This window comes from Rosa chinensis, chromosome 2 (assembly GCF_002994745.2).
Source record: "Rosa chinensis cultivar Old Blush chromosome 2, RchiOBHm-V2, whole genome shotgun sequence".
In the NCBI taxonomy this organism is placed as follows: Eukaryota; Viridiplantae; Streptophyta; class Magnoliopsida; order Rosales; family Rosaceae; genus Rosa; species Rosa chinensis.
Window position 1 is genome coordinate 66889416 of NC_037089.1, and position 12659 is coordinate 66902074.

The 12659-nt window shown below is 40.1% G+C and overlaps 1 protein-coding gene and 1 long non-coding RNA gene across 4 annotated transcripts; one reads left to right on the plus strand and one right to left on the minus strand.

Moving 5' to 3' along the window:
• Positions 1 to 740: 740 nt before the first annotated feature.
• On the plus strand, positions 741 to 4893 carry LOC112184809 (U-box domain-containing protein 35). 2 transcript variants are annotated; one of them, XM_024323045.2, is made up of 10 exons: positions 741 to 1133; positions 1224 to 1348; positions 1477 to 1598; positions 1910 to 2121; positions 2216 to 2261; positions 2366 to 2663; positions 2745 to 2846; positions 2927 to 3355; positions 3724 to 4482; positions 4580 to 4893. In XM_024323045.2, exons 1-10 carry the CDS (start codon positions 935 to 937, stop codon positions 4652 to 4654), a joined length of 2367 nt encoding a protein of 788 aa, XP_024178813.1. In that variant the 5' UTR covers positions 741 to 934; the 3' UTR covers positions 4655 to 4893. The 2 variants fall into 2 exon arrangements, with proteins under 2 accessions (XP_024178813.1, XP_040371058.1); XM_040515124.1 differs by lacking the exon at positions 741 to 1133 and having other exon boundaries at positions 1232 to 1371.
• A 6474-nt stretch (positions 4894 to 11367) lies between these two features.
• LOC112183907 lies at positions 11368 to 12489 on the minus strand. 2 transcript variants are annotated; one of them, XR_002929987.2, is made up of 4 exons: positions 12437 to 12466; positions 12284 to 12358; positions 11603 to 11749; positions 11368 to 11493 (listed from the first exon to the last, which is right to left on the minus strand). It is a non-coding gene; the product is annotated as an uncharacterized LOC112183907 (long non-coding RNA). The 2 variants fall into 2 exon arrangements; XR_005805519.1 differs by lacking the exon at positions 12284 to 12358 and having other exon boundaries at positions 12437 to 12489.
• Positions 12490 to 12659: the final 170 nt, after the last annotated feature.

Genomic DNA, 12659 nt, shown 5'->3' on the forward strand with positions numbered 1-12659 from the left:
TTCTGTCTTGAATGGTCGAACCTGAAATAATAAAAACTCTATTCACTAAATGAATACAAGTGAAATTATGTTAGGTGACATTTACGCTCACTGTGTGCAATTTTCTCTCAACACCCCTATGCCTTTTGTGGCTTCGCTTCTTCCTCTTCTTTTCTCCTTCATAGCCACTCTCATATCCATCACTGTTGTCATCACTTGACCTTGAGGAATATCTCTCTGGCTTCCGCCTGGATCTCTTTTCCTCCTTTTTGTTGTCATCGATCACCGCCACCGATCACCACGCCTCTACACTGCCTTTCGCAACCTCCGATTACGACCCCTATTCCCAATCCTACCCTCCATCACCATCGAATTTTTCACCAAAGCTCGACCTCGACAACCAAGCGAGCCATGGGGACCTTGTTTATGGTCTACGACTCGAAATCCGCACCCGTTTTTGTCGTCCCTCCCCGGGTCCTTCAATTGCGACGAGTATTTGGGCTGGGCCATCTCCTATTGCCCCTGCGGCGATCTATCCTTTGTCTTCCTATAGCTTTGGGATACCCCTGTTTTAATGGGATTTTCCTTTAGCGTTATTTATTATTAATATTTCCGTATGTATGTAAACAGCAAAAACCAATGAAAAAAATAAATAAGAAAATGAGACATTGAGATGCCTTCCGCGCGTCGTAGTCTATTTCCGGCAGCCTACTCTAGCATTGTAAGGCCTTTATTTGAAATCCCAAAATAGAGAGGGTTGTGCACCTCTTCTTGTAAAACTCTGATGTGGTCTGAGTTTCAAAAGTGATGAGAGGTTTGTTTAAGGCCTCATCATCTCAGGTTCATCATTTTGTACATATCATTATTGATTTTGTACCCAATTTCTGACGTCCGAGCTAGGAACTAATTAATTTGGTTCCTCATAGTAAGAGTAGGACCTTTACTTTGTAAAACAATGTGGTATAACAAAGGAGGTAATGCGGTGAAGATGAAAGAAGGAGGTGGAGGAGGAGGAAATGGGTTGGTAGCGGTCGCCATAGACAAGGACAAAGGGAGCCAAAATGCATTGAGGTGGGCTGCTGAGTCTATTCTCTCCCGGGGCCAAACTGTTGTTCTAATTCATGTTATTCACCGGCAAAACGCAACAAATTCATGTAGATATCTCTCTCCGTCTTAGCTTTCCTATTTTCGAATGCAATACTATATTTGTAAATTTGTAATAACAGAGTCAACTTTTGGTGCAGTGGCTGGAGCCAATGCCATTATCTATGATTCAAACAACCCATCTAGCTCACCGCACAAACAAAAGCTTGAAAAGATGACCAAAGATCTGTTCCTCACATTCCACTGCTATTGTACTCGAAAGGATGTAACTTTCGAATATCTCACATTGTACCCTTCTGGGGGCAGCAAAATGCCTCACGTCTTATTTACAATACATGCTGTTTAATGTTTGCTGCCTATTGATTGGTTTCTCATGCAAGTTCATCTTTACAGATACAATGCCTTGATGTCATACTTGAAGATACAGATATTGGAAAAGCATTAACAGAGTATGTTTCTTATGCTGCAATTGAGACCCTGGTTCTTGGAGCTCCGTCAAAGCATGGTTTTATAAGGTAATTACCACATTTTGCTTATTTATTTTCGTGTAATCCAACATACTAAGTAATAATATTGATTCTTATACACACACACACACACAATTGGCACTTCCACAATTAAACTCACCAGGGATTGCAAACCTTGAGTACGTACCTTAACAAACAATAAATGATTGATGCTATCGGCTTTGTTTTATTCTATTTTATTCTGTTTTTCATCTCCCTCTCTGTGTTTACTTTGAAACATTTTATGTAGGCTATGTTCATATATCACCTTTTTTTGTTTCGGTATTCGGTTTGTTACAACAGTATATTTTCTGGTGCAGATTCAAGTCATCAGGTATGTCAAGCAGTGTCTTAAAAGGGGCACCAGATTTCTGCACGGTATATGTCATCTCCAAAGGGAAGCCCTCTTCACAGCGAAATGCTTCTCGTGCTGCCCCATATAGATCTCCACTACTTTCCCACATTGAGTCCCTAAATAAGCAGAATGCTTCTAAAGTATCTGAAACACCTAAACACAACATATACTTGAAAGGTTTGCTTCTCCCAATAATCAATCTTTAATGTAATCCATTTTGGTTTTAGTAACTAACTCAAGATGCGATATATTGATCCTCTAAATCAAGCAGCCAAGCCATCGTTCAAGCCTCGTAACTTGCCAGATGACCCATTCAGGTAAAAAAAAAACCTGGTTTAGTTAGTGTGTAATATGATGTGTTAAACTAATAATGCTATGTGATTTACGAAAGGACTAATCTGATCATCCTGAATGGAAATAGATCGCCATTTGCTAGAGGAGGAGGAGGTTTTACTAAAGGAAGGATGAGTGGAGGATTCTCAGAATCTGAAAGTGACATATCATTTATAAGCTCAGACAGAGCAAGCACAGACCGTGCTTCATCTGTAATGTATGAGTATATTGATCAAGGCCGAGGAGGGCGGTTATCTACCAGCTCCGACCACAGCTTTGGTTCAATCCCTATAGCACCTAGGTTCGGGGACCTCAATTCTATGAATGATTTTTCGATGGTGTCTGACACCAGCCTAACATCATCTTCATGGTCATCACAAAACCTGGTGAGGACATGATATTCTTAAAGAAATGTCTTGTCAAGCATTGTCGCTTGCGAATGATTTAGTGATTTCAAACTCACGCAGGAGGAAGTTGAAGCTGAGATGAGGAGGCTAAAGCTAGAGTTGAAGCAAACAATGGACATGTACAGCACAGCATGTAGAGAAGCACTTACAGCTAAACAGAAGGTCGGTCATGATAAGAAAAATTTTCTTTCTGCTTTTCAAGACTCCATGGTATTTTTTAAATTCATGTGAGTCGACTGCAGGAAATGGAGCTGAACAATTTGAAGGCTGAAGAGGAACAAAAGCTAGAGGAGGCACGACTGGCTCAAGAAGCTGCAATTGCAGTCGCTGAGAAAGAAAAAGCTAGGTGCAGGGCAGCCATGGAAGCAGCTGATGCTGCTAAGAGAATTGCAGAGTTGGAATCACAAAAACGAGCACATACAGAAATGAAAGCCCTCAGGGAAGCAGAGGAAATGAGCAAGATATTGAATAATCTAGCCAACTCTGATACCAAATACAGGAGATATAGCATTGATGAGATAGAAGCAGCAACAGAGCACTTTGCTCCAAGTCGAAAAATTGGGGAAGGAGGTTATGGTCCTGTCTATAAGTGCTATCTTGATCACACACCAGTTGCAGTCAAGGTCTTGCGTCCAGATGCAGCTCAAGGAAGGTCACAGTTTCAGCAAGAGGTGAGGGTCTGAGAAACTTGTTTAGTTAATATGATTTATTTATTTATTTCAAACTTAGTTTCTTGAAGTATTTTCCAAGATAAGTCTTCCTCAAATGAAATAAAAAAGTACATAATAAGAAAGAATTGCAAGTAAATGCCAAAATTCTCCTAGTGACTCAGTGAATACTTGATATAGCTTTAGGGTTTAGATATTGTTTACCTGATTTTCTCACGTTTGCCAAGTTTATGTGCCTACATATCAGTGTTTCCTTTGACAATTTCATTGTAAACCAACAACTTGTTCTTCGAAATCTGATACTATGTAGATGTAAGAAAGCTTGTATGGACAAGTTTGTATCTAACCTCTTTTGTCATGATAAAATGCAGATTGACATTCTCAGCTGCATTCGACATCCCAACATGGTGCTACTTCTAGGAGCCTGCCCCGAGTATGGCATTTTAGTCTATGAATATATGGCCAATGGAAGCTTAGAGGACCGTCTCAAAAGGAAAGGGAACAGCCCACCTCTATCTTGGCAACTCAGGTTTCGAATTGCAGCTGAGATTGTCACAGGTCTTCTCTTTCTCCACCAGACCAAGCCAGAACCCTTGGTGCATCGTGACCTCAAGCCCGGAAACATTTTACTGGACCACAACTTTGTAAGTAAGATCAGTGATGTTGGGTTGGCCAGACTAGTCCCAGCTGTTGCTGAAAATGTGACTCAGTACCTGATGACATCAACAGCTGGTACATTCTGCTATATAGACCCGGAGTACCAACAGACAGGAATGCTTGGTGTGAAATCTGATGTCTACTCCTTAGGCGTTATGCTCTTGCAAATGATAACATCAAGGCCACCAATGGGATTGACTCACCTCGTCGAAAGGGCTATTGAGAAGGACAAATTTGCTGAGGTTTTGGACCCTGATGTGCTTGATTGGCCTGTTGAAGAAGCCTTAAAGCTAGCAAAGCTAGCACTCCAATGCGCAGAACTCAGACGCAAAGACAGGCCAGATCTATGCAATGTTGTACTGCCAGAGCTAAGTAAGCTGAGAGAACTTGGTGAAGAAAATATGAACATCATGTTATCAGGAGGCAGTACCGGTCCTAATTCCACCATTCAATTCAATGTTTCTGATCAACAGGTAAGTCAAATAATTGAAATATTTTAGAAGCATTTGGAAGCTAATCAGTAGCTCATTTCACAAGTTTATTCATATAATTTTCAAACAACTGTTGCAGGAAGTAATGAGTGATCCACAGCTCAAGAGCCAGTCAAGCACATCTTCACAGGCAGAAAATCAAGAGGGATCATGAGAAACAATTTTGAGTTTTTAAAAATAAGCAGGAAGTATAGAATAAATTATTTGCCAATTAGGTTCGCACTAGAATTTCTTTTCCTCTCTTTTCAATTGCAATTTTGGCTCCCGAACTGTTGGCTTGAGCAAATAAGCTAGAGGCATTGGATTCATAGTCTGCTGCAGCCTCCAATTTGTTCTCATGTAAATATGATTGACATTCAAGTCTTACACGTAAATATATATATATGATCAAAATGTGTGTGACAAAGTTGTTTTTCATAGATTACTTAGGGACGTGTATGTGTGTGTTCAGTTCTTCAATGAGATCATATTTGGTGTGTGTTCTTCGTATGCTACTAGCTATCATATGACACCTACGTAAGTTGACCGATACGCAAGACCTCACCATTTCGTTTGAAGAGCCGAACGGCGTCGTTTGGACTTTCATCTCTCCCTCTCTACTACGATCAATTGTTACTTGGGGTTTTGATTATAGAGGTTCAAGTTGCTTGACGGTGAAGTTTTGGGGATTCTAGGGCACAGTGGGAATAGACGCGGAGGTGACGTTAAGTTTTGTGTAATAAGTATTTGTTTGATAAATTTTGTTTTTCAGATTTTGTATGGATTTGGAGTGTGGTCTCTTTGTTAATTTGATTGAAGTTTGGGTACTTCTTTGAATTATGTTGATATTGTTCAAGTAAACCCTAATTTGTGTTTGACCCAAACTCTAGGTTACTTGACCTAGTGTAATAGGGTTAAATTAGAATGATCTAGATTTCTATTCAATGTACGATTACTTTCCTTGTATGATTGAGATTCTATACATTATAATCCTCTATATAAAGAGGCCCCTATTATCAATGAGAAGACACAGCGATTTCCTCTCAATTTCAGTTTCTCTAATTGTTATCAGCACGAAGCCCTAACCCTGAAACAAATAGTCAAACCCTGATTCAAGAAGCTAAAAACCTTGAATCCGAATACAAAACCTTGAAGCCTTTTCTGCCTCCACATCACACCTTGAAGAACTCGATTCCAGGAGTCCAGAACCGGCGGCGGCACACCAAGAACCAGTCGGAAACCTACCGAACCGGCTACCGGAAGCTCCATACAACTCACAGCAAATATTCCACCGGTTCACCATCTTTCAGACCTCCAATTTCCACCAAATTTTGATAGCAGAAGCCCCTTGATTAGAAGTTTCAGGAATCGGAAGAAAAAGTCCAAAAACAAGCCTAAAAAGACTTGAACCGACCACCTGAGCAGCTGCATATTGAACCAGCAGAAAAGAAGAAAAAAAGAAAAGAAAAAGAGAAGAAAGGAAGCCCAGCCCAGAAAAAAAAAAAAAAAAAAAAAAAAAAAAAGAGCCTAGAAGCCCACTGACCTGACCCGGCCCACTAATACACCTGCCCCACAGCCACGTCATCATCCACGTCAACACAGCCACATCAATCTGCCATGTCAGCATCCGGGGACCCATTACCACGTCAGCTCGGTCAGCCCCTAGTCAACAGTCAACGTCGGTCAACTACTTTTCCGGCGACTTTCTAGCAACTTTTCCAGTCACTTTCCGGGGACTTTTCAGGCCATTTTCCAACGACTTTTTCCTGTCAAATTTTCCGACGACCTATTTTGAGGTATTTTTTACTAAACGTTCCCTTTTTTTTAGAGTTTTTAAATTTAATTTCTCTTCTTTTTCGGGGACTTGCAACCTCCCTTCTTATACCCCCCCCCTTTCTTTATCATAGGGGAGACCAAATTAAGCCGAACTGTGGGGGTTCGTGCTCACTCCAAGCTTGGAGCTTGTAGAGTTCTCCAAACTTAGAGTTTGTTGAGATAAAACGATCGACCGCAAACATCATTGTTTCGATCTAATCCAACCCCTCTTGGAATCGAATTTCTTGGAAGCGACTACGCTCAGAAATTTTATTTGTTTTCGTGGTAGCCTTTTTCGCTCCGAAACTAACCCTAATTTCTTGTTCTCTTTCAGGATGAGTAACCTAAACAAATTGGACTTTGCTCCATTGGGAACAACTGGCTCTGAATATCACAAGTGGGTTCGTGATATCTGCCAGCATCTCAAGGCCGATGGAATCTTGGATACGATTTTCTTGGAAGCGACTACGCTCAGAAATTTTATTTGTTTTCGTGGTAGTCTTTTTCGCTCCGAAACTAACCCTAATTTCTTGTTCTATTTTAGGATGAGTAACCTGAACAAATTGGACTTTGCTCCATTGGGAACAACTGGCTCTGAATATCACAGGTGGGTTCGTGATATCCGCCAGCGTCTCAAGGCCGATGGAATCTTGGATACGATTCTCGAGCCTAGCCAAGATGTGCTAACTATTGAGCAAGCTCAAGCTTTGGAAGCAAATAGAGCAGCCTTAGAGGCAAATAAGGCGAAAGCCATCATCCTAATGACTCATCATATGGATGATTTGCTCCAGTACGAGTGTATGAATGAAGAAGACCCCAGAAGGCTGTGGGTCTCACTTGAAGATAGATTTGGCAACTTCCATGACTCTCTGCTTCCTGACCTAGAATTGAGATGGCATAGCCTCCGCTTCTGTGATTTCAAGTCAGTTCTTGACTACAACTCGGAAGCACTTCACATTAAATCCTTAATGGAATTCTGTGGTAAAAAGATCACAAATGCGATGTTGATTGAGAAGACTCTCCCTACTTTCCCCGTCTCTGCATTGATAGTTGCTAAGAACTATCAAATCGATGTTACTATGAATCACAAGGTTTCATGAGCTCATTGGAGCTATGAATGTCGCTGAAAAGCATGACAACATCTTTGTGAAGAACTATAATTCGAGATCCGTGGGAACAGAGCATATTCTGAAATCCAATTATAGTCGCGCCCTAAAGAGAGGGCGCTAAAAGCGAAACCCTCATCTTAGGAATACATTTGGACGTTCTGGTCCATATAATCTCTCTACTTGGGAAGGTAATCGCCAAAATAGGCGAACAGGGAACCGAAGAGGTAAACGTGGAAAGAGAGAAGGAGGCAACGCCTCTGGCTATGTTGGTGGCGCCACCAACACTAAGAGCCATCTAAATGACGCTTTCAAAGCGCCTCAATCAATGGAGTTTAAGCAAAGAGATGTATGTTCTCGATGTGGAGTGTCTGATCATTAGGCATACATTTGTAGAGCTCGTGAAGAAATTGTCACCACCTACAAAGCATATTGTGAAGCAAGAGAAGCTAACTATATGGAACAAGAAGATCAAGAAGATGATCTAGAGTGAAGGGTTGAAGACTACAAATCTGGCTGGGATCAATAGATCGTCAATTCTGTTTAAGTCTTTATTTTTCCAAGAGATGTAATAGGCAATTGCCATATATTTTTGTAGTAAATGCCAATGGTTTAGCTTTTCTTCAAAGTAGGCTCACTCAAAGTAAGTGTGATATCTAGGAAGGTTATGAGATTAGTGGTACTTAAGCGAGTCTTGCTCCACCGACATCTCTCTACTCACCTGATCACATTTATTTTGCAAATACCGAAAGAAGTTAGACGACTACCATTGTTTCGCATTAGCTATCATTTTGGATTAGATTTTGTTTAGTCAAAGAGACAATGATGTAACTCTGTTGGCTTATGAATAAAATTTCGAGTTCTTTAGGACTCTATTTTGATTCTGAGCATATGACTTTTGTGACTATGATGGCTGGGCCATCAGTATTAATTTAAGGACATGGAATAGCCTAAGTTCCACTTGCCAAATGACACCTTAATTACTGTTACAGAAACTCTCTATGCTTCTAGGGCGAATCACACCTATGAATAGTCGACGGATTCTATATGAAAACGCATGTAGAGAACGAAAATTAGTTCCTTTGCAATACCTCTAATGATTGCAAATAAAGGCGCATCTTAGAGAACTTTATGTGTCTCTCTAGTGGATTTTATGTCACTATTTGAGCTATTAAATCCAATAAAGTTACAAGAGCAGATCTCTTAGATTTAAACACATATTGGCTTTGTCACGACAGGATAGGTCATCTTGGTCATGATATGATGATCCGTCTACTAAAGAGTTCACATGGACGTCATTTCTTTCGAGCGAAACGAAGCATGAATCAAAAGTTGATTTTCTGGACTAAGTATGACCGACGCAGCTGCCTAGGGCACTGCCTCCTTCCACCACCAGCCTAGGGCTAGCACAGTCCTTATCCATAACGCCATGGATAGCGTCCATCATGGTGATGGCGCCCCAGGTGATGTTGCAATCACCAACTTGCTTCAAATAACTTTTCAGACGCTCATGCCTAACCAAAATACTCATTGGTTGCTTCTAAAGCCTCTTGCTCATTTTACAAGCCCGTTCCTTAGGGAAATTAGGACTGAGACCGTCCCATGCAAAGGAAATGAACATACTCATTATTTTCTTACATAGAATCCATGGGGATTATGTGGATTGATTCAACCAACTTGCGGACGCTTAAATATTTCATGATGTTGGTTGACATGCAAACACGCTAGTCACGTGTTGAGCCATTGTCCACCTATAAATGCTGTTTATGCTACACTCTTAGCACATATCATATAACAACGGGCTCACTCCCCAGATCATCCTATTCAGTCAATTGGATTTGACTATGCTAGAGAGTTTACATCGAAAGACTTTCGATGGATATTGCAGTGGGACTTATGTTAGACATCATGCTCCCATGTACACACCCAAATGGTCTTGCGGAAATGACTACGATGATAGTCCGAACATTGGTAATGCGCATCAATCTCCTTATATCCGCTTGGGGTGATGCAATATCGCATGCAGCTATGCTAATTCGTCTACGACCCACTGCCACTCAATGTACCTCTGCGTTACAGCTAGTGACTATGTATAAGTATCGTACTTACACGTATTTGAGTGAGCCATTTATGTGCCAATTGCGCCGCCACAGCGCTCTATGATGGGTCCTTACAGACCAATGGGCAACTACGTTGGATTTGAGACTCCAACAATCGTCCGCAACTTAATGTCCTTGCAAGGCGATCTCATTACCGCTAGATTTACGGGTTGTCACTTTGATGGGACAGTCTTCCGGTCGTTAGGGGGAGATAAGAACACGGATGTCCAGCAAAAACGACAGGAATTGTCGTGGCATGTCCCCACTATGTCTCATCTCGATCCCTGTTAAAGTGACGAGATCACACAAATATGCTGCAAACACTACTACAAAAAGGTCATCAGACGACGGTGATTTTCTGTTGTGTGATGACCAAACTAACCGTGGTCTAAACGAGTGTTGTGTGATTGAAAAATCAGACAACAGTGATTTCACCGTTGTGTGACAATGCTTTGCTCAACAGAATATCTGTTTCCGTTGTGTGAATTATGCGCAAGCATGTGCCTGGCATGGCATGCGCGAGGATGTGTCGGTACATTCAGACAACAGAAGAAAGAATTCACTGTTGTGTGAGATTCATAACACACAACAGATATAACTCATTCTTTGTTGTCTGAGATTCATAACACACAACAGATATTACTCATTATTTGTTGTCTAAGATATGTAACACACAACAGATATTACTCATTCTTTGTTGTCTGATATTAATAACACACAACTGAAGTGAAATTATATCCCTTGTCTGTTGATTACTCAGACAACGGAGATGATTTCATTTCTGTTGTGTGTTATGAATCTCACACAATAGAACTTTGTTTTCTTTTGTTGTTGGTTGTTAGTTCACACAACTACTCTATTTGGTTTCTGTTGTGTGTTATGAATCTCACACAACAGAACTTTGTTTATTTTGTTGTTGGTTGTTAGTTCACGCAACTACATTGATTTTCATTGTGTTGTAAGACTAAATATTGGACAGTAATTACCACATAAAAAGTACTCAAATCCATATCATTCCATTACCATTTTTCAAACATCCATAAATTCAAGTGACTAGGTAATGTACCAAACAAGAAAACATTCCTAGCTAGCTACACATGAATCAAAAGCTTATATAATATCTTTTCGCTTCAACAAAACCTTCTTGTGCCATTTTATCAAGCATCCTGTGCACTATATATACTCTCATTTGCATCACCTCCAAGCTTATTGTGAAGCTTCACGAGTGAGCACATATTGCAGCAAAAGAGCATGATAGTCCATTGGTGGTTGGGACGAAATCAATTAAATGCAGGTGCTTCGGTCAATGAAAGTCCATTGGTGGTTGGGACGAAATCAATTAGCATCTCCCCGAAACAAACCACAAGGGGGGATTCTTTCGTGTCTAGGACCGCATCACCTGGAAATACTTTTCCTAAAACATGGCATGAATGAAAGAGGTTCAGTATTTAAGAAAAGGAAACTTTATGTGATGCAAGAAGATAGCCAAAGCGGTATCAAAGACAAGCCGAATTAAGATGATGTTGATACGTTGGGGAAAGAAGGACAATAAGGCTGTATCAAAGACATTACTACCTACTGTCACATGCTGGTGATAAGTTTCATAATTGTATTTGAGTGCAACAGAAAGTGCTCTCAGTAATACCACAACTACAGAAACTATGATAACTTTAGACTAGTATAATAAGGGGATCCAGATCTTCCCATTGAGTTACAAAATGCAGCTTCAAAGTACACGGTATAGTTGTTTTAAACAGCATCAATTCCTCAACTAAGTAGCAAACATACATATTAAGACCCTGACACAAATGACAAACAACCGGCCCTACACCACATTAGCAAATAGAAAGCCTCACCTTAGAATTTGAGGGAATATCATAATTAATATCCATATCCACCAACGGAATATCCAATCCTCTACTTGCCACATCAGTGCAGATAAGTACATTACACTCTCCAGCTTTAAACATATTTAAGGCACCAAGTCGTTTTGACTGCCAAAAGGATGACACAAACAAGGTCAGATAAATTCCATAATATCAACCAACTGAAAATGCTTCAAAATGAGTAAAGACTCGCAAGTGTTAATTCAGTGTAACATACCTGGCTCATATGACCACTAATAGGGGTGGCTCTTATACCAAGATTTCGAAGCATCGTAGCCAATAGGAGTGTTGCATCACATGTACGAGTAAAAACCATAGTTGTACATTGACACTTCTCAGTCAGAATATATACAAGATAACAGTCCTGTACGCACAAAAGTAGTGAACTTGAGTTTATACCAAAGGGAGTTGGACATTATACAAAAACAAAAACAGCAGGAACTCCATGCACAAAGTAAAACTGCAAGCCACAGTATCTGGCATTACATCTGATTTACAGTGCACAGTATATTTCAAATGCTCAATAAATGCTTCATATTTGTCTGTCTTTGTAGCACCATTGCTACCCTACAACCACCATTCATATCTCATTACAAAAGTCACTCATGCTAAGCACCCACATTTTAGATCTAACTATCAATTCAGGATGTTCAGCAGATATATAAACGAGTCCACTTCAGTAGCTATAATTGCCAGAGGATCCACAAGTTCCTGACATCTGTTTGAATGTAGTGTTTTAGAATAGACATATTTCTGTACTCTTCTGAGCAATTATTAGCAGTACGCTGACCCCTAATATACTTTACTTATGAACATGAGAGTGCATATGACATCTAAATGAGTACATCATAAAGGATTAAAAATACTAAAATTAGAAGAAAAACAAAATGGAAGAAACCTTGTGCTGGGACGGCAGAAAACGATACTGGTGCTTTAGTGTATCAACGGTAGAATATTTAGATGCTACTTCAATCTGAGATAACTCGGGAAATTAGGTTTCAATTTGAGAGAAATTTGTGGAGAATGAACATGTTGCAGGCTCTCATCATACCTTCACAGGGTTCCTTAGACAAGCCCTTTGCAGCTTCTTGACCTGCAATTTTATAAGCGCAACTCTTTTAACTCATATAAAACAAAAATATGTTCAAAAGATAACTTCTTCAAGGATGGTAAATGTCCAATCATGCAGAGAAACTAAAGCCCACCAAGTTTAGAGGCTTGAGAAACCTAGAAAGAATAGACAAAAGAAATTATAATCCATTATCAAGTAGCAT